Source organism: Hoplias malabaricus, chromosome 4 (genome assembly GCF_029633855.1).
Source record: "Hoplias malabaricus isolate fHopMal1 chromosome 4, fHopMal1.hap1, whole genome shotgun sequence".
Classification (NCBI taxonomy): domain Eukaryota; kingdom Metazoa; phylum Chordata; class Actinopteri; order Characiformes; family Erythrinidae; genus Hoplias; species Hoplias malabaricus.
This window is the reverse complement of record NC_089803.1, coordinates 36,094,934-36,116,805: the sequence shown is the minus strand read 5'-3', so window position 1 is coordinate 36,116,805 and position 21,872 is coordinate 36,094,934. Positions and strand designations below refer to the sequence as shown.

General features: G+C 39.6%; 3 protein-coding genes across 3 annotated transcripts in view; all 3 read right to left on the bottom strand.

The window, feature by feature from the left end:
* Positions 1 to 605: 605 nt before the first annotated feature.
* Positions 606 to 4,537, bottom strand: cdkn1bb (cyclin dependent kinase inhibitor 1Bb). The gene is made up of 3 exons (XM_066668926.1): positions 3,755 to 4,537; positions 2,826 to 2,946; positions 606 to 1,876 (listed from the first exon to the last, which is right to left on the bottom strand). Exons 1-2 carry the CDS (start codon positions 4,149 to 4,151, stop codon positions 2,837 to 2,839), a joined length of 507 nt encoding a protein of 168 aa, XP_066525023.1. The 5' UTR covers positions 4,152 to 4,537; the 3' UTR covers positions 606 to 1,876; positions 2,826 to 2,836.
* Positions 4,538 to 5,196: 659 nt separating this feature from the next.
* yars2 (tyrosyl-tRNA synthetase 2, mitochondrial) lies at positions 5,197 to 12,589 on the bottom strand. The gene is made up of 5 exons (XM_066666825.1): positions 11,486 to 12,589; positions 10,864 to 11,031; positions 10,263 to 10,418; positions 8,562 to 8,732; positions 5,197 to 6,621 (listed from the first exon to the last, which is right to left on the bottom strand). Exons 1-5 carry the CDS (start codon positions 12,247 to 12,249, stop codon positions 6,462 to 6,464), a joined length of 1,419 nt encoding a protein of 472 aa, XP_066522922.1. The 5' UTR covers positions 12,250 to 12,589; the 3' UTR covers positions 5,197 to 6,461.
* A 6,630-nt stretch (positions 12,590 to 19,219) lies between these two features.
* pparab (peroxisome proliferator-activated receptor alpha b) overlaps positions 19,220 to 21,872 on the bottom strand; it is a 31,973-nt gene continuing 29,320 nt past the window's right edge. The window contains exon 8 of the mRNA XM_066669076.1: positions 19,220 to 21,663. Within this exon, the coding sequence (XP_066525173.1) occupies positions 21,419 to 21,663 (245 nt within the window). The 3' untranslated portion in view covers positions 19,220 to 21,418. The remainder of the gene's footprint in view (positions 21,664 to 21,872) is intronic.

Sequence of the window (21,872 nt, the reverse complement as noted above, 5' to 3'; positions counted from 1 at the left end):
CTCAATTTAGATCTCATAAACGTTAGCTTCTGAACAGCACAGTGAACCAGACTGACAAAATGTCACCATTCAGCTCTCATCCAGGAAAAGGCCATTCAGTGTGGGCACTCTTTTTTCCCGCCCTATAGCTAGTTTTCTTACAGAAGTGTGTAAAGGAAGGAAATTGCTAAAACTACGCTATGCGTCATATAATTTGTAGTAAACACACACACACATTGTGTAAATTTATTGCTCCCTGGTGTAAATCTGTTTGGCTGAGTGTCCGCTTTGAGAGTGATTTTAGAGCTTTTAAAAAGCAGCAGCTAGCATTAATAATCAATACAATTCTACTTCAGCAAGTATTTGAGACTGGCATTAGCATACAGTGCCACCATTCCCTATAGAATTGTTTACAATATTATGTTTAAACTATACCTCATTCAAAACAGAGGCAAGTTTGTCCACATAACCATCATTCTCAGTGCATACTAGTGCAAATTACATAAAAGATGTAATAATTTAAGCCTCTTTTAATTTGACTGCAGCACATTGCTTTAACACACATCACAAAAAATGCACAATACAAAATAAATATTTATTTTTTCATTTATTTCTTATCAGGCTCAGTTTGCAACCTTACACAATTTTGTTAAAATATTTTTCTTAAAAGAAAGAAAAAAAAGCATTTATAAAAATAACTCAAATGCCACTTTGGATAACCATAACCAAACCCATTTTTAGATAAAAAAAAAATTGACATAAATAAGTTAGCTTTAATTTTCTCAGTGTTTTTACAAAGTTATGTACACAGGTACACTTCAAAGTTTAAACAAATACACAGGCTGTGTGGACTGTTGGTACATTAATATTTACTTTTTTTCTATAAATATGTTTATGCATCAGAGTTAACCACAGAATCAAATGGGAGTGTAGGTGCATATAGCTGAGAGGCTTTTTTTTCCTGATATCACACCAAATGGAGATTTAAAAAAAGAAAAAAAAAAAACTGCAGCTGGAGTCAAACTGAGTGAAATTAACAGGAAATCTAAAATAGGCAATCAGTAGAAAGCTTCACCCAAAATACAAGTAATCCAGATACATATTAAGGAAAAATAATTTAAATATAAACAAGTGACACTTGTGTCTCTCAACAAGTGCCTCATCTGGTGTTAATACTGGTGTATGCTACGTGTTTTGACCTTGTGTACTAAACAAAATCCGTCAGCAGTTCAGGTCAAAATCTGAAAGATAAAGTACACACAGTAATTTCAAATTAACTACAGACTTTAGAAAAGCTCTGCAACCTCTACAGAGAATAATGCGTTTACGACCTTTTTGTGACATTGGTTTGAAAGCAAACTGAGTGGCCAAGATCTCTACAAGACAAAAGGCATCTTATGTACCATATGTCACCTGAATGATTTTAGGTACGTACAGTCATTTGAGCCTGTGTGCACACTACAATAAATCTGATGACAGGAGAACACAAGTAAGATGGGACACACTGCCTTAAAAACAGAAGTTAAAAAACAGCATTTTGGAAATATTTTGAAACCTATACAATTGCAACTCTTCAAGTCAAATCAAATTCACACCTACTCGAAAAAATCCAACATAATACGTATTATGTGCTACATATGAAAAGTAAATATATACACAGGTAGTAAGAAAAAAAATGAGCACAAAAGGAGATTAAACCTAATTGCACACTGCTACATAGACTGCTTTTGAGGCAGTTGCTTTTTTTAGTGCCAGAACTTGTGTTTTTGTTTCAGTGCTTGTGCAGTCTCTCCACTCTTGGAGCTGATATGCTTTTGCTTTCCTATTAATCCTCTCTCTTCGAATTTTCAATTCACCAAGCACTGAAGCTGTCAGAAAGGAGAGAACGTCTTCAGCTCTATAAAAAGAGGGGGAAAAATGTATTATTATTATTGTTGTGGAGATATTCATTCACTGTACAAAATACCCAACCGAATTAGCGAGGCCAGGCTGAGGAGTTTGTCAGCCATATGGTAGTAAAAAAGCTGTGGCATAAATATCAACCAGAAAAAGTATTATTTGTTGTAGCATTATTCACACTGACAAGGTGATGAAACCACAGTGCCTCTCAATTCTGCACAAAACTATATTATTGATGTGACTGTTTAAAGATTACATGAAGATTACTTGCAATATCAGCCTAGGCTAATCTCTGCAGAAAGACTAGCATGCCTATGTAAATACTCAAAACTGACATCCATTTCCTCCACATCAGCCCTGAGGTAACAGGCTGATACAGTAGAGACTTCAGCAGTGACATGTGGCTCAGACCGAACACCTACACATCTCATGAATAAGAAGGAAATGGGAAGTGTATGAGGTACTACTTATAATGCTTACAGATGTGTTAATGTTATAATGCCGACAAAATAACTGTGTGTTGTTATAACTCTAAAATACAGGTCTACATTTGTTGAAAAGATAGAGCTGCTATTTGTCCCACTCTAAATACTAGTTTAAAGCCATCAAGAGGGAAGTGGCTTGTGTCGTGTTTCTACTCTGCTGCCGTCAGAGGGAAACTCCAGTTTACAGTCAGAGCTGATCTTGAACAAAGCTTACTGTTTAGGGTTAAACCCCTCATAAACACAACGCAGCGTCTAAGACCAGGTTTAGCCACAGTACAACGCTGCGTTTCATTTTCAAGAGCAAACTCATTTTAAATCAGCGAAAAATATCTAAACCCACAGATCTAAAAACGCTTTAAGAGTTAGTAGCATGTAGGAAATCCATTCACATTGCACCAGAACACAGGGAAAAGCAGTAAGGACTACAAATAAGAATAATACTGGTGCAGTTTAGTGACTCACCTCTACCCGGTTCACGTCTGCGGCTGGGGGCTGCTCTTCACGGGCGTGTGGTCGAGCTTCGGGGACAAACCCGAGCCTTCATCCACACAGGTGTGAGACCTCTTCGCCTGACACGGCGAGTCTGATTCAGAAAAAAATAAATAAACAGCAAAAAATAATTAAACTACTAAACGTCTACAAAAATAAATGAATTAAAAAAATAATAAATAAAATACACCACACACATACGCGTGTTTTTTAACAAAAGCCGTGACGATGATATTTTTTTTTTACTGTACCGTTAACGGTCGGTTGTCGAGCTCACTTTTTTTGCACTAACTTGGCCTAACTGTGCGGTGCTACGCTAGTGTTAACCTGTGCATTCCGCTGCCGTTTGGTTAACGTTAAACGGACGGAGTTTGAATCAAACCGAGAGGAACCAACGGTCAGTAGCACAGACAAACACGGAGCGCTATCATTACATTATCGCACACTAACATTGATACGGCTGATGATACGCTTTCTCTAACGCAAATTAGCGAGGCTGAATTTTAAACTTATTCCGCAGCTCTACGCTCGAATTTTCCGCTCCACCTTAAACGACTCAATAGCGAACATTAACACGACGTTCTGCTGCACCATTTAAGGTGGAGCGAAAAACAAATTCGGGCTTGAAAGTAAAACTGCTTTAAATAACAAAAGAAAAAACCCACTAAGCCAAACTGCATCTATTTTGTAACCAGTGTATTTATGTAAAAAACGCAGGAGCGACAAGCTGAGGAATCAGTAAGGACGGGGATAAAAATAAAAACAAAATGTTAAGGACTGTACAGACACGAAGGGAAGTTTGGGATAGACGGTAATAATACCGTTAATACCGGTGATAATACCGTCGGTAGTAGCGAAATGTTTTAATAAAAGGTCGGTCTGAAGAAGTGAGGGGGTGCTACCGAGGTTCGCAGGTCGTTTTCTCTGGTTCTTGGGGAGCGGAGGCTCTCTCCTATCCGAGTGGCACTCGCTCCTTTCGACAATTCGCTCGTGGTTTCCGTTCACGTCCAGACTCTTGGCGGTGGTGGAGCTGTAGAAGATCGGTAAGTCCGCGGCGTCCACCTCGGTCCACAGGTACCGGCCGGGCGCCAGCGGCCTGAACGAGGAGAAGTCGAAATTCCAGCTCTCCATGGACGCTCCCTCCATCGCCCTCAAGTGTCCCTTTAACTCCCGCCGTAATTCCTCGTGGTCCACCGGCCCGAACAGGCTCCGACAGGCGCTCGGCTTCGGCTGTTCGGTCAGCCGCGCCTCCATCCGCTCCAGCGTCGGGCTCCCGTTAGACAGCCGCACGTTAGACATGCTGTTACTGCTATGATTGGAGTTAGAAGAGGGTAAAAACACAAGCCAACCGTAAAAAAAAAACACTCTTCAAAACAGACACACTCCTCCCGGCTCAACAACGCGCTCCACCGCGACGAAGACAACAGCAGGCATTAAGAAAAACAACACACGAACACACTGGCCACTAGCGCGAGCATGCCGTACAAGAGGCTCACAGTCGAAGCGCTAACGGAGCCAGGAGAGGAGGAAAACACACAGCAAGCAGAGAGGAATTTCCTTCTACGGGTCATCAAAACAAAGTGCAGCAGCGATGGCCACTCCTGTCAACTCCGCGTCGTAGTAAGAAAAAAAAAAACAGGCAAGAAAATAACATGAGATTTTCGGTGCCCAATATGGCGATAGAGGGCAGGCTGACTGGAGAGAAAAAATGATTGACACAAAGAGCTATTTAAACAGAGGCGAATGCTGATTGGCTGCGAGCTCCGAGTCCCCGCCCCCTTTACGATAAACTTATCCAGCAGAGTGCACCTCCCCCACCCCGAGGAAAACAACACGCACACTCAGGTACTACCAAACAGCCTGCGGGGGTTACACCCCTACTTCACCACTCTCACACTACAACGCTCTCTGTCACTTCTACACGGCTTCAGGGCCGCTGTATTGTGTTTTTTTTTTCTTTCTTTAAACCAACAAACATACATTACCAAACGTGACCGTCCTTTGCTAATGTAATCCCGTGTGTCAAATCTAACAAATTCATGAGTGCTCCACATGAACAATAGAGTACTTCAGAGGGCTGTTCCACAAAAGCTAGATTTCAAAGTTAGTCCAAAGTGTGTGTCCTCCAGTAGGACTGTATTTTACCTCTCTCCAGAAAGATATCCAGCTTTATGGAACACTCCCAGTTCTTAATTACATTCTATGAACATGATTGATTTCCAACAAACATACCAGAACAGTTGTTTACCAGTTGTTTCTATACAAGAACCCATGCACACACTGGCCTCAGAAAGGGAAAAAACAAACAAACTAAGAAATACTATATCTTTATTATTTTGCCTGTTATTGTTACTTGCAATGAATAATTCATTTACTATCTGAAAAACAAGAGATGGTGTAATATGAGACAGCTGTGGGGAGAGGGGGGCAAGAGAGACAGAAAAAGAACAAAAAACAAAAAAAAAAAAACCCAGCTAGTTGTGTTTCTTCCTGGAAGCAAGAAGTTCACCATTTACATGACACTTCCAGGAATACTACTAGTCTGATTAGAACATGAATGTGTTTCAATGAAGAAGAAAAAAAACACACCACAATTCAAGTTTTAACACAGAAACCTCATCTGATAAGTTTTTTGTGTATGTGTGTGTGTGTGTGTGTTTTACTTAGATTTGGGTTTGACCATGTTTAGTGTTCAGAATACCAAACTGTAAACTTTCTTCAGAACATTTAGGCAAGGTACAGGCTTTAAAAATCTGCATAAATACTAGTAGCATACCATTATGGCATGCCATAATCATATTTACAATGTAAATAAATCATATCCAGATTCATTGCAAGTATTTTCTATACTTATGGTGAAGCATCATTTACTGATATCACACGTAAAAAATAAAACTGTACACACCACTTCCAATAATGACTCTAGTATTCATTACAGAACTGGAAAGGCATCTCTTTTACAATGTTACATAATTTTAATTGTTACATTTATTATTACTAAAATTAGATATAGGCACAAGACAGTAAAGGTACCATGGACAACAGAGTTAAGACAGAAAATCAATGATAATGGGTTCTGAGGAGACGTTTAAACCAGTAATCCACTGAAATGGACAGAGAAAAACAACATAGAGCGAAAACGGAATCCGAGTGCATCCAGAGGCGAACAAAAACAAAGCAAGAGAAAACAAAGCCCTTTTCTGACATCTGGTGGTAGGCTTCTGAATGACATTTTGAATCCATAAATATTTTGATGGAAAAAAAAAATGAAAGAGTTCCTAATGCATAGAATTAGTACCATATTTCCTGAGAGAAGCACACAAAAAATGTGTGCACAGACAAATGTATATATACACACACACTCATCTACCTTCTTTCCCCAGTTCACAGGTATTTTTGAAAATTTCCTCTGGTCCTTAACGGCTCTTGTTGCAGCTTCTCCTGTTATTCCTTCAGTGATATTGCAAAAGCAAGAATCACAAAAACTGCACGTCTATGTCCGGATTTGCAGATTTGTGTACAGTGTGTAGTTTAGTGGCTGAGTCTTTCCAGCACATCCCTCTTTTGTCCATAAAATATAAATATAATAAATATACTTCTAGTGGTGAATTACAGACTAAGCCACTTGATGATATAAAAGTTCTTCTTGCCCGTTCTGATTAGGCTGAGTCCATTAGAGAGAATATGTTGTCCAGGGACCAGAACTTGCTCTGGGTTAGACTCCCTCTGGTGGTTAAACCACACACCACCATCAGTTATCATCCTATACCTAAAAACATAAGGAAAGTCATTACGCAGTCAGTCATATTCAGGCTATCAATCAGATATCTACATCTAGCACAACTTAATTACAGTATCATTAAAATAAAAAATATTTTATAGTTCAAATGAGACAATCAAAACAATCCAACCTAACAAACCTACAAAAAAGACAACATGTTGGGTTCAAACAGAGAACATCTAATTATAAGCCATGAATTATCATCAGAATGAACTATATAGTCCTGCTGTACAGCCAGGTGATTATTACTGTAAGGTACACTGTTCCCACGTTGTTGTTTTAATATTATTTCTATTTCACATTAACCCACCGCTAATGTATAAAAAGGTGGATCTGGCTCTACATGACTCGGCTCACTTAAAACTTGGCACTTATTCACTGGCACAGCTCCCCTGCAAAATGGAGCCTGTGACGTCGCAACCCATCTCTAACAGGAATTGCTGACTTTGAAATCCACATCAACGGCGGCATTAAAGTTAGGCGCTGTTTACAGGACTGAATAGGTATCTGGTTCCAGGGACCAGGTACCAGATTTGGCCAGTGGAAAAGCAAAGGAGCTGTGCTGAGTTGAGTCGTGTAGGTTCTATGCAGTGAAAGAGCTATTCCTAAAATGTAGCCAGTGACTCTGGTATGAATCTCTTTAAACAATCACGGTGTAATTTTAAGAGTTGCCGTTGTGATTCGGATAAGAACCAATGTGATCTTTACCATCTTCGAGATTTTACAAAGGACGAGTTTGTGCTGGATGTCTGCATTGCCAATCAGTGCTCTGCAAGGTTTACACGTCATGGTTTAGTCCCTTTTCAGCTCAACTGGAAAAATAAATGAGCCGGTTCTAAACACATACCCAGTTCCAGGCACCAAAGCTGCCTAATGGAAAAGCAAAAAAAAAAGCTGTGTAGAATCAAGTAGGGTAGTGTAGGTACCATGCAGAGGAAAAGCGTCATTAGTGTTAATGTAAAGTGGAGAACACAGCCACTATCATATTAGCTGTACTAAACCATTGGTGTGCAGTAGTAGTATACAGTTATTCCTCTATATATATACACAAGTTCAACAAATTTAGCATAGGCATTCAGTATTATAGTTAGCCTAGCGCATATAGTATTACACAGTAATAAACACTGAACTGGTTTTGAGTGGCATGGCGAAAAGTGTTACTGACAAGTTACTGGAGGAGGAGGATGTATTGTGAGATTGTGGAGCAAGAGAAGACAGGCGAGATTTAACACCTGATGTCAACAGCACTGATTCAAGTTCATGGCTAGACTAATCTTTATTAACCCACTTTGATGATAACGCATTACTTCATGAACAGCTCTTATTTAAATAAATAACACATCTGTTCACACGTTTAATGTTTGTACACAGACGACAATGCAGTAAACATGCACATGAATAAATGGCTCACATGCTCATAATTATGTCAATAGACAAACACCAATCAGTCATAACATTATGAACACAGTTTCTAAACTCATTTACACCTTTTAATTAGACAATCTGTAATCCATCTGTTGTTCTGCATACTACTTGCCACCTTGCACATTGTTCTTCAATGATCAGGAACATTAATGTTGGTATGTGTTGTGAGTGTATCAGACACAGCAGTGTGGTAGGAGTATTTTAACCGTTCACTGTCACCGCTGGACTAAGAATAGTCCGTCGAACAAAAATATCCAGCCAAGTGTCCTGTTTCCACGGATGAAGGACTAGAGGATGACCAACACAAACTGTGCAGCAAATGAGCTACTGTCTCTGATTTACATCTACAAGTAAGACCAACAAGTGTCTAATAATGGACAGGGGGTGACCCCACCCTGTGTTTAAGAACTCCAGCAGAACTGCTGTAAGGTAAAACAAGTATGTTGTCATAATGTTATGGCTCATGAGTGTACAGAGTTAAATAAAATGTGAATAAATACTACCCTCTGGGTCCTTCTGGGATAGCCTGGGCCCGTCTACATGCTTCCAGTACAGAGGTTCCTGGCTCCAGAAAAAACTCTTGAAAGGGTGCCTCGCTAAACAACTCCTTCAGCTCAGCATCATCCATCTGCTCCAGAGCCTCAATGCTACTGTGGTATAAAGCTTTGGTGCACCTGTACACAGACACAAACATGGTGGCTTCATGTTACAAAACTCTGTTCTCTGTTATCACAGTGTCATTACCATTGTTCACAATCTGTAACTAAATACACGAGTACCAATAGAAAACATTAGGACAATGAGTACCTTATTTGAAAAAAACTAATTTCTTCAACTCCTTCTGGAAATTATTTATATTCATAGGGCTTTAGTTTCAAATATAAAAAAGACTAAAGAGCATTTCTGCAAAACTGTCTATTAAGTCTCTACTGTAGCTTAACTATATACAGCATGAACAAATCTGATTTCTGTGGAGATCAGTACTTTTTCGTCTGGAGTGTATTCCACAAACATTTCAGTAAAAACATTCCATTTAGCTGTTATAACAGACTGTGAGTGAAACGTTATTTGATGGATATAAATCATACTAGGGGAGGGACTCACGGGACACCACAATATTTTAATTCTGCGATACTCTATAACTGTCTACAATACATCAGAAGAATACAATACAGAAGAAGGTAAACTTAGAAAATACTTAGAAATGAACCAATACAAGGTATTATTTATGTATTGGTGTCAGTTAAACAGAATATGAAACAATCTACAACTAAGTGCATAGCGTAGCTGGCTCATGTCTCTTAACAATACAGGCCTTTTTCTATTTTATATCACAAATTACATACCCAAATCTTGAGGCTTCAAGACTCAAATATGGTCTTGTTTTGAAGGGGAAAACCTAAGGTATGATTTGTTTGGGTGCGAGTTGCTTTGGGGCTCTTCAGGCTTCGGGATGCTACAGTTTTTTTTGTGAGGAAGGAGAAGTTTGGAATAACCTTTTCTTTCAGCTTTAATTCTGTAGTCATACTTTTCAGAGTATAATGGCCTACGTCCTGGTGCACACTCAATGTGACTCAAATATGGCTCAATTAAAAATATGAATATCTATACTGTTACTGATATTTGTTTCATATCTTTCCTTCATATATTTCAACCAAAATATATTAAATGACAAATTGAATGAAACGCAGAGACTCTAAGCCAGTGGTTCCCAAAGTTGGGGGGTTAATTACTCACAGTATTATTTATATAATCTGAAAACATTATTGCATTAATTAAATTATATAAAATTGATAATGTTATAATATTGCCATATTACCTACCTTTAACTGGCTGGTACTACAGAGATATTGCAGTGTACAATAAACTGAATAACTGTTTATTAGTACCCGTTCCATTTAAATAGTTTGTATATATCTGTTGTCATTGATAAGCCACGTCTGAACTTCCACTTTTATATATTTTTCATTTATTTTTAATATATTTTACCTAATCACTAAAAACTAACCGTCTGTGATTTTGTAAAGGGGAGTTAGGGGAGGTTTTTGGTTAGTTCAACCAAACATATCCCAATCCAACCAAGCAACACCTCGCTCAACACTCAGTAACAACCAGTTAATGGTTTGGGAAAGCACTTCGCGTGAGAAAGTGCACCACTAGCTCAGCCACCTCGAACAACAGCCACAATTAAAAATTCCACTTACCTTTTCGCACATTCAAGACCTTCTTTCCCATGCACCAGTTTGGTGACCTCAGCGGCGAGTCGTTTGTGAGCCGTTCTCTTGCCTGGGTCTTGACTCTGCTGCTCCATTACCTTCTCCACTTCAGCCTGCGGTAGGAATGTGAACAACTTCAGGTAGCTGTGGGGCAAAAACATTGGTTTAGTGCCATAAAATGCATCTACACAGAAATTAAATATGAATTAATACACTTTCTAAACTTTAAAACCTCCAGGAATACTAGGTAGGATTTCTACCTTAAAAACAGCTTTGAAATCATTGTGATTCTTTTTTGAGCTGTAATAGGGAATAGTGCTGTACAAGTGAATTACATTCTGCAGCACTGTAGGACTGTAGTATTTTTACAATGAGCCATCTTTTATAATCTGTATATAGCTTATCTGTGCACTACACTGCTGATCCTGTCATAACTCCCTGATGAAAATACTGCACCAGCCTGCGGTACACTTACCAATTTTTTTTTCAAATACAAACAATGAAACTCTATGGTGATGATAATGTCAATCACAAGCTTTGCATAAAAAGTGTCATGTGCAAAGGTTCGTCCAAAACTGTGTAAACTCACCTTTCAATTTTATCATCTGGCAGCCTGAGGAAGTACTGGTAAAACTCAAAGGGAGATGTTTTATCTCTGTTGAGCCAAACAGCGTTTCCCGCCGTCTTTCCCAACTTATCTCCCATCGACGTGGTGATCAGTGGGACGGTCAGTCCATACACCTCCTCTCCAGTCTTTCTACAGAAGAGACAGAATGGGGAGGGAAAGAAAACCAGCCTTCAGCTTTGTCACTTATGTACAGTATCAGTATAGACCTAGTTACAAACACATAGTGAGGAAGTATGAAAGAAAGCGGAAAAATGTGTGACAACAAATAAAGATATTCAGAATGAGAGAAAAAAATGGGAAACAGCGTCAGAGAGACAGAAGTAGAGAAGAATATGGGCAGAAAATGAACAAGGAGTCAGAGACAAGGACACGGTGGCAGTGAGTTTGATAACGTGTGACTGATGTAACTGTAAACATTAAGCCGGTAGAGTACTTTGACTTGGACAGAACTTAAAGAATAAAAGAGAGAGAGAGAAAGAGAAAGTGAGAGCGTCAGAGTCTGCAGACTTGTAATCTGTTTGTGGTGCCTGATGGAGACCCCAGGGCTGGAGGTGTAGGTATCTGAGGTGGAGTGGTGATGTACTTGTGTATGAGCTCGTGTCCGGTCATGATGTTGCCGAGCTGGTCGCTGCCCCCGAGCTGAACTCGGACCTGGTGCCGCTGGTGGAGGTGGTAGAAGTCGTAGGCCTGGAAAAGCTGGTATGTGAACTCAGTGAGGCTCATGCCCTCGGCGCTGTGGAGCCGAGTCTGGACGCTGTGTCGACTTAGAAGCGCGCCCATGCGGAGGTGCCGGCCCACATCGCTCAAAAATTCCACGGCGCCACGCTCCCGGTACCACTCCGTGTTGTCGACCACGGTCACGGTGCCCAGGCGCGCGGGATTCTGGCAAAAGAGTTGCTCGTGGTGGTGGAATATGCGCCGCAGGCTCTCTGCAATGCTCCGGGAGTTCTTTTCGACTGTGGCGGCCGAGAGCCTCTCTCTCTCTGTCGCTTTCCCACTCGGGTCTCCGATTTGCGCCGTGGCTCCGCCGACAACCGCTAGCACGTGGTGTCCGGCGCTGCGGAAGTGCAGCAAGCCGATGAGAGGCAGCAGGTTTCCCGCGTGCAGGCTGTCCGCCGTCGGGTCAAAACCACAGTACACGCGCTGAGCGCCGGAGTCCAGCAGCCGCGGCAGATCCCTCTCCGCCGCGGTCTCCGGGAAACACGCCTTCAGGAGGCCGCGCCGGTGCAGAGCGCCGAGCACCGAGCAGCCCGTCGCCGCCGAGCGCCACACACAGACCCTCACACATCGGGAGAGCCTTCTGCCCCGCAGACCACACCACACCGTCCCCATACAGCGCGCCGCCATGTTCACAGCACGAGGAGGAGGAGTCCGGGGCGAGTCATTCTAACGTTCTACCTCAGACACCACGGGGAAGAGTCGACTCCTCGGGATGAATCCTTTGACTCAGCGAACAAACTGATTCCTCCCCCACCTCCAAGGACCAGCCACACAGGGTATTTTTCAGTAATTTACGACAGTCTGCTTAAAGTCAATTTGTAACTCATAGAGATGATCTTGGGGTATTTCACAAAGCGTTATTTCCACAAATATCCAGACCGGAGCTCTTTATACGGGCCCAGCATAAGCTGAATGACCCCACGACATCAGAAGTCAGTAAGCATTGAACCAGTCTAAAGCGATGAACTGTTTCGTTGGATGATTCATGGCTGAATGAATCAGCCGCTTTATGAGGCTCTGAAAATATGTTTTGGCGCCACTTGCTGGCCCTGTGTGGGATTGAGCAGTGCATTTAAAGCGACAGTCCTGTGGTAATTTAGAGACCGTTTCTTTTAGTGCGGATGAAACTGATGAGTATTTACAGAGAACCCAGTCAGTAGGAAATGTCCTCAGAGGAGGTAAGAGAATTATATAAATGTAATCATTCTTAGCATAGAAACTATTTAGGTTTTAAACAATATATTTTCAATGTCTACAGAAAAAAACCTACTGAAGATAAAAGCATTTTAAACTTTTAATGTAGATTAATATTAATGAATTGCCATGTGGAGCTGTATTTTGTGTTTTTGAGATTAAATGTGATTAATAATAGAGAGCTATTACATCCAACAAATGCTGAAAACTAAAAATTGGGAAAATGAAGTCACAAGGTTTTCTTGCACTAGTATCCAGCTGTGTAAAAGCCACCAGCTGTGCAGAAATGTGTTGTTCTTCAAATATATATTTTAACATTTCTTTATATATTTATAAGTGCTTCATATTACATTTTTACTTTGAATACGCAGACGTTTTTAATTAATTTATCACAAAATTATTGAAAACAAATCCAGAAAGCAATTATTTGTAGATATAATTTGATGTGTGTAAAGAAAGGCTATATATAAAGTATTATAATATATAAAGTTTTAATTTTACCCAGACGTCACAGAGGCGCAGCAGGTAGTGTTGCAGTCACATAGCTCCAGCAACCTGTCTGTGAGGAGTTGGTGTGTTCTCCCCATGTCTGCGTGGGTTTCCTCCGGGTGCTCCGGTTTCCTCCCACAGTCCAAAAACACACATTGGTAGTTGGATTGGTGACTCAAAAGTGTCCGTAGGTGAGTGAATGTGTGTGTGTCTGTGTTGCCCTGTGAAGGACTGGCGTCCCCTCCAGGGTGTATTCCTGCCTTGCGCCCAATGATTCCAGGTAGGCTCTGGACCCACAGTGACCCTGAACTGGATAAGTGGTTACAGATAATGAATGAATGAATAATTTTACCCAATTAACTTCATTATATTTTGGAAAAATATATTTCTTCTAAAACTGATGCCTTGAACACTCTCAAAAAAGTGTGGAAAGAGGAAATTTTGTCTTTAATGTGAAAAACTAAAATAACAAGATTATGGTAAACAAGTGATGTAATCAATATATAAATATATTTATAAAGAGCCTCTAAGTGAGGCCTAAATTCCTTCAAGCCAAAGAATGACTCACAACAGATTTGTCAGAGAAAAAAAGCACTTTAAGATCACAGAAGACAAATGCACAGGATTCAGGGCATTTCAGCCTTAAAAATGCACAACAAAACAAAACCAGAGAAGGAGAGTTTGAATTTGGGTTGTCAAATGTTGCAATGTTAGTTTATATACTTCCTGACAGCTACAAACTGAAAGATGTAGAACAATCAATCGAATACTATTTTCAAAATACCGCCACATTAAAAAGACTGCCAATATAGTTTAACCTTCACCTTAAAAAAAATCACCACTCCCCCTTCTCACTAAAGCGAACCAAACGGAGTAGGGGAGGGCGGGACTAGTTTGTGAACGAAAAGCTTCTCTTAGTTCTATGTAAGCTCTAGAAAAACAAAATCCCGGACATTTGTGAAATTCTGCCCGGACATTTTTTGAAGTCTAAAGAAAAAGGACATGTCCGGGTAAAAGAGGACGTCTGATCACCCAAGGTTTACTGGACTAAGCAACTTCTGAATCACTGGGCGGATGGCTCTCGTGAGAAATGTGTAACACTTTACAGCACAAATCTTTACTTAGTCACAAGAAGAATCTATCTGTGTTCTATGGAGTGAGATCACTGTCTTTTATGCGAGAGCACAAAAACCACACTAAATCGAGCAAGTCAGACTCAACGAGCGCCCAGAATCAAGAAAACCGAGCGAAAACAGGATATATCACAGTAATATCACAATATTACAGTGATGTAGCTCCGCGCTCTCGTTTCACTGATTTCAGTGCGCGCTCCCGTATTTTCCTCGCTTCAAAAATTTTAGCTCGCACTCGCTTCTCAAAAATCTGCTCGCTTCTCGGTTTTAACAGGAAATGCGTCACAGATTCAAAACCTGGTAACCGATTCCTAGTGATGGCACCCTCGTGACACAGTGCACATAAGTGCCCTCTGGTGGCCAAAACCTCAAAGTGCTTAGTGTATCTCGCGAAGAGATGTCACATTTTACAGCTTTTAAAACCGTGTTTGGGTGCATTAAAATACATAAAAAATATATTAATAATAAGTTTAAAATAGTACACAGCAAATATAAGTGTTTCACTAGTAGGTAGATGTTTTAGTGATATGATGTACACTTGGTCATGTGTTTTAAATGGATAACATGGGAAATGACATTTATAGTTGAAGGGAAAATAACATCAGCCTTTTCTAGTCTAAAATGTTAAGGTGGTTTAGACAGTACATTCTTGTATATGCAGGGAAATGGTGGTGGCTCTTTCCTTTTTTGCCTAAATGACATTTATTATGGAAGGGAATATCGATAAGTAACACCAGCCTTAGTCGAAACACTGCTCTGTGTATACATGTTGATTATGGCATGTTAAGGAGGCAGACAGCTCTCTCCATTGTTTTGAAACTGTACTATAGTTCAGATTTTAGAAGCTTGGTGTCAATATTACAGACTGCTCCACACATCAAAACACGTCATCCATTGTCATTATAAACTGTCGTCAGCATGGGAATGCAAAAGATATTTTATTCTTTAGTTTGGTCAGTTTGTGTTTTATATGATTAACTGTAGTGATGTAGAAAGGTATATTAGAGAGCTAAACACGTGGATTTTTAATGCAGTCAAAACCCATATGTATGTAAGAAAAAAAAAATATATAAATTGCTTCCTCACAATTTGCTAGCTCTTCAGTATGTTTGCAATGCTTGAAATCAGTCTAATGTGTTTATGAAGCCCCGGTGTCAGTAAATGAGTTAAAAATCTAAGTGGCTCAGTCAGACATGCTAGATTCTCTCTAGCCCTCCAAACACTGAACATCATGAAAAGAGATGAGGTTACTGCTCCAACTTATATGTTTATATCATTTATCAAATAGTTTTTTGTTTAGGAATTAACTGTTTGGATTTACTAGATATAAATAGAAAATAAAAATGGCTGTAGTGTAGATAGTTACAAGTTGACCAATAGGTGTCGCACTATTCCCTCTTCAGTTTAAAGCTGAGGAACACTGAGTCACAGCCAAGAATCAGATCCCGGTTTACTCTACACGTCCAAAATGTATGTAGACACTCCTGAAATGACTAACCGTTTTGTAAAAGTGCACCCTTCACTAACACAGAAGTTCAATATTGCAGCTAAAGTTTGTAAAAATCTCTGTAGAAAATAATTTCCTGCCACCATGCCCAGGGCCAAACACAAGTAAGTGTAATATATATATGGCATTAAAAAAGGGTCAAAAAGATTTTGAGTTTGTAAAACAATACTCACAGATATAACGGATGTAACTGTGTTTGAGCAACTACAAACACGTAAAATCCACCAATGTATTGGAATTCTCAAATTTAAAACAACAATAATATTTGTAACAACAAAATATTTGTAATATATAGAAATAATTTTTAAATGTGAAGAAAAGTTTGCCTTTGTAAATCAAATGTTGTGGATGTGTGAATCAGTGCCTCTCTCAAACGGCTTAAAATGTGCCAGAGCAAACATTTCTGAGATTCCAAATGTGACAGTGGGAGTTTTTCAAAGTGGTGGAAAAAATCCATACATTCACTTTCTCTGCTGCTTGTGTGAATCTCTTTTTGCAGCTGCAGATCTTTGACCCTGTTTTTACAGCCAATTGATGAACCAATATGAAATCTTTAGCTGGACCAATCAGATCGCGAGGTTTGTTTATCCAATCAGAACACTAATTTGTTGTTGTCAACCACAGCGCTTTTCCACCAACAGAACTCTGGTTCTGCTTCCATTTCTGATTCTTGGAACTTTGGTTCTTTCCAGTGAACCGCTGCGTTTCGACACGTTTAGAGGGGAACCAGGAATGTCATCCCCAAAGATAAACTGTCAGAGTCATGATAGGGTCATTGTTTATTGTTTGTTTACTGTGCTGTCAGATCAGAGTGAGATAAATTACTGTGTAAATGTTGCTGAGTTCAGAGCCGTCCTGCTGATCTTGTGAACAGCGGAGAAACACACAAATATAACCTTGCATTATAACGCACTGTCCTCCTGCTATAAAGTTACTATTCTGAAGATACAAGATTTATTTATGATAGCAACAATTGGTAAAAGCAAACAAAGCAAACAAACAAACAAATGAAATTGTATAAATGCAGATGTCTTTAAAAAGGAATGGTGGAAAAACACTTCATATGATGATAGTCATTGTTTTTTAGTCACATTTTAAGATCCACCGAGTAATTTGTCTTGTTTCAAACACTGATGAACATTGCATTCATAAGACTTTATAAATGCATATATAATGGCACACATAATGCCTTACAGATGTCTGGCAAGAATGTTGAAATCCCGTTATGTCATGTACGACATAAGAACATGGCGTAATAAAGTAAACTTCATAAAAGAATTATAGACTGGGACTTATTACAGTACGCTTCAAAATGCTTTACTGCTTTAAGACATATACTCTTTACAATGTTTTTTGAATTTATCTGTTAGAGTGTATAAGAAAATGTGCTAAAATGTCCTGTAAAACACCTTATAAATGCTTTAATTAAAACAAATTCATAGACTCTTAACAAGTGTTTCCTGGTATATAGTCAATAAAAAAAATAATTAAAAAATATTATTATTATTTTTACTATAATTATTAATATTCCTTAACATAAGAGAGGGAACATAAAAGGGACAGCTGGTGACAAAAGGGGGAAATGAATCTCAGCATACAGCTGATCTCTGCATGTGGCTATTATTCAGTTTGAGCATGCAGCAGCTACTTTCAAACTAAGAACAAAAATCTTATAGAAAAGACAGACACAGACACAGCAGGAATCAGCACAACTGCTCTGCTTTGGCTTTGACTTTTTTTTTTTTGTGGAATCATGAACTGTGCAGTTTACTTACCATATTACAGTTTCAGATGCATTGGTGAGTTATTTGTCACAATAAAAAAGGTCATTCCAGGTCAAGCCACCAGGCATCACTCACTTGGAGTCATCCTTAAGCCATTTTGATTTGGACTAAACAAGGTCACAGTTTTGCTGTCAATTGCCAAGTCTGCAGTGGTGTTTTCTTACCAAGCAAGAGCCTTCCAACCAAACAACAGAGCAGCTACATTTACTCCAAACCCGAGGCTTGGTTATCAAATGCAGGATGACGCTCCCTAAATATTCAGCTTCAAATGTCTGAGGGTCAGGTTCCCTCGGTGTAAACCTAGTCCTGGACTTAATTTTGTTTTCACTGGAAAAATCCAACTCAGGATACACATTATGGCAGAAAGTGTTTAGACATCCTTGATAATGGCTTATTTCAGCTACTTTAAGGTGCACCCACTGCTGACACGTGTTTGAACTATTCAGTCTCTCTACACAAGCACTGTTAATAGAAAGGTATTTCTGAAGCCAAGGTCAACATTCCCAGCTCCAAGTGTGACCCTCATCAGTGGGCCAAGGAGGAATTCTGGAGTGATGAATCTCCATCTACTACCGTTAGAACATTCAAGAACTTGATCATCCAGCCACATCCTGACTCATTTTTAAGTGGCTGAATGCAATCAAATCTGCAATATGTAGAGTAAAACCTTCCCAGGTTGTTACTGCAACAAAGGGTGTTAATATCCTTCATGTTAGAAGAATCGGATGAGTAATTGTCCACATACTTTTAGTGCATCTGAAACTTGGCTTAATCCCTGTCCAGGAAACAGACCTATAAATGTACTTCTCCCTTTCCATTAGTTTCACTGACTTTGTCTCGTCGTGGGCTCTTAATGCTCCAAGGGTCTTGACTGTATTTGACATGGAATGACGATACTGTTTTCATAGACATTACAATCGATTCTTAACAATATAACAGTTTATTGTATACCATTGCAGACGATGAGATAGACATCCAGTATTATTTCACTCTGCTCAGACTGTGAGGAACATGAATCCTTATATTTCACATGCTGTGTAGTAGGTTCCCATGAGCTGAGACTTTTTACTTTAAACAGATTCTTATGTCTCTGTCTTTAAACAAATATAGTGCAAATTGACATCTCTGTCTGTTAGCTGGTGTTTCAATTTCCTGAAAGAATCTATTTATTTTTCAACAGTTTTATGGGTAACTTGTTCAGTTTTTCTAGGTAGAAAATAAAGTGGAGGTTAACACCTTATGTTAATTGTTACGCTTCTTCCACAGCTTTGAGGGATCTCCCGACTGCTTTACCAGTTTTATTAGCTAACCTAAAATGAATACTTCCCAAATTACACAGGCTTTAGCAAACAACCACCAGAAACCTTGAGTGAAATATAGCTGCAGTTAACTGCCCAAACACCCATAAAATAACACATAATCTAGTTTGTTGACAGTGTTGTGCTACAGCACAACACACACAACTTATTACACCGTAAAACACAGTTCAGAGTTTCTATTAACTAAACAATTTCAGTATAGCATATTTTACTGCATTGGATTTTGATTTTTAACTTACGACAATAACAGCAAAGTCCACTGTGGCTGTGAGCAAGTAGTGTTTAAACATTCCATTCATGACTGAGAAGAGTATTTAGAAATGGAGGCAAGATGAGGCACTGTGGTTTTTCCAACAGCCAGTCATGAGGGCAGACCCCTAAAACTCTTTACTTAATTTCACTCACCTCCTTTCAGACCATTTAAAATAGACTTTCTTAAATACCGTCAGAAACCTACTGTTCTCTTGACTGGGTGGTAGGTCCCTTATAATTGTCCAGAATGTACAAAGCAGCCTGGTTTTCACTAATTCGAACTCTTGGAGATGCAGGTTTCTGAGGGTAAAACTATATTAAATCAAAACTCCGTCATGTGGAACTTCTCTAAGATTCAGATACCCTTTCACAAGCATTAAAAGATAGTGCAGCTTAATAAGAGATACTGCAAGAAAGCAATCCAGAAAGGCTTGTACATTTAATCAGAGTGGTTTGATGCGAAATGCTGTACTAATGTAGTAAAAAGAAAAAACAAACAAACCTATATTTGCAATATATACCCCTCACATCCCCCTGGTTCCTGTCAAACCAACTGTTTCAGAGTTCATAAATGTTTTTACAAAGAGTCATTCTGCATCAAGCCACTCTGAAGGAGTTCTTTCGTCTTAACAGCTGGATTATGCAGAAATTAAAAATGAAAAAAAACAAAACAAAACAAAAAAAAAAACAGTAGACTACTCTTTAAAGTTCTGTTTAACTTTTAGCTTAGTTTAGGTGAAACATGTTTTTGAAACCACAGCACAGACCGGGAGAAAGGGCAGGTGTGCTTTGTCTAAAGGCATTGGTACAGAGGTAAATTTCAGTGTATCTGGGGAGAGCATTGTGTGCTTGCATAGATGCAAGTTGGTTTTTCTTCACATGTTCACAAGTCAGACTGGGATAGTTAGTGTTATTGTGTATGGAATCTGTTTCCTGGGACCTGATGTGGTTTTGCTAGAAGTGAGAAAGCACACTGCACTTTCAGAAGCAAAGCCATAGTTTTTTTTTACATAATTTTTTTTTTTTTTTTTTTTGCAAAACATAGGTATTAAGAACTTGCAAAACAGCAAGTGCAGCTTAGAAAAAGGAGTGTCAGAACATAACATTATTTTGCTTTTCTATGTGGCAACGACGGATTCAAATCAGACCTTTAGTAAATATATTTAGCTTTCAGAAACTAGAACTAGTCTGAACCTGAGCAAACCAACTTTACGTGAAAATGGCTTCAGAAAAAAGTGACAGTTGACCCTAACTTGGCGCTGTTTCTATTGAGCCGTCAGGTGTGTCCACCCCTCACCCTGCCAGGAATAATTGCAAAATTTAAAGTGACAAATATGTCAATAAAACAAAGGGTCATTTGGCTGTTGTTTGTGGCGTTAGACCCTAATGCTGACCAAGAGGGAGGTGCTGTGTAAAACCAAATGTGAGAATTACACTGGAAGCACTGTTTAGAAAACACGTATAATCCCTGTCCATTTACTAGAGTCCTCTGTGGTGCTAAACAGAAGTCTACTCTGAAGTCACTTGGGTGTTCTGATGTAAATGTATAAGATGGTTGTTCCTAATGTATTTTTTCTATGTACATACAGGCTACAAAAAGGCTGCTTTACCCGAATGCACCCTTATTTTGCTGTAAAAGCCATATTGCTTTATGTAGAGGCTTGTTTTTCCCAATATCTGGCTCCAATGAAGTCCATGCCAGTCAGTGCATATTTTAGAAAGTATCATAAACCACAGCTTCTTAAAGCACAGGGACACAGTGTTCCAGCTGGAGTGACCACTGTCCTAAAGCTGACTCTTTCCAAAGAAAATCTTTCTTAAAATCTGACATTTCTAGTTAGGGTGCTTCCAAATCTTCCTGCCAGTCAGCTGACTTAGGTCCTGTTGTGGACACCACTGTCTCCTGGGCATAGTGGTTTGTTGGCAACCCTTCAGATTATTCACATTCGGGAGGCCCCTGAGAGCGTGTCCTTATTTTTTCGAGGAACAAAGCTTCTGCATTCCTGGACAAGCCCTCAGTCTTCTGGGGAAGGGCTCAACCCAAGCCCTCCTCTCTCCTTCCTTCCTTAGCTTGTCCTTCAGGAAAGCCAAGGTTTCAGCAGCTATTCAGAGTCTCCTCTAGTACATGTCTCTGTAGATCTCCTGCAGTAGAGGGTGCAGTGACGTGTCCTCCGTCTTCTTGATCTCCTGCACTAATTGAGCATGCTCTGTGACCAGCTGACGGAGATCTGCCAGTTTCTGCAGCAGTTTAGGGAAGAGGAAACTGTGGTCCGGGTGGTTGTTCTGAAGATGGAGCTGTAGCACATGAACGATCCTCTCCTGCATTCGCTCAATGTGAGGGATGTTCACCAGACCTGGACGATCTGAGGGGAGAGAAGTGGAGATCTCTCTTCAACTGCTTAGCACTAGATATGCAACTCACTCTGTTTATTTAAATATTTACCTGACCTCACCAAGATTCAGTTCCATTTCAATTCTCCACATATGCATCAGAAATACCAGGTTATATTACTTTTGAAACAGTAATAAATAACAATAAACAGGTTTTGCATGGTTTCCTAATTATCCCCAA

Coding starts and splice junctions, on each gene's coding strand:
- yars2 (XM_066666825.1), bottom strand. CDS start 12,249: ATGGCGGCGCGCTGTATGGGGACGGTGTGGTGTGGTCTGCGGGGCAGA. Junction 8,733..10,262: donor GGTCTTGAATGTGCGAAAAG/GTAAGTGGAATT, acceptor GTCTGTGTACAG/GTGCACCAAAGCTTTATACC. Junction 6,622..8,561: donor ATCCCAGAAGGACCCAGAGG/GTAGTATTTATT, acceptor TTATGTTTTTAG/GTATAGGATGATAACTGATG.
- cdkn1bb (XM_066668926.1), bottom strand. CDS start 4,151: ATGTCTAACGTGCGGCTGTCTAACGGGAGCCCGACGCTGGAGCGGATG. Junction 2,947..3,754: donor AAAACGACCTGCGAACCTCG/GTAGCACCCCCT, acceptor TTTCTGAATCAG/ACTCGCCGTGTCAGGCGAAG.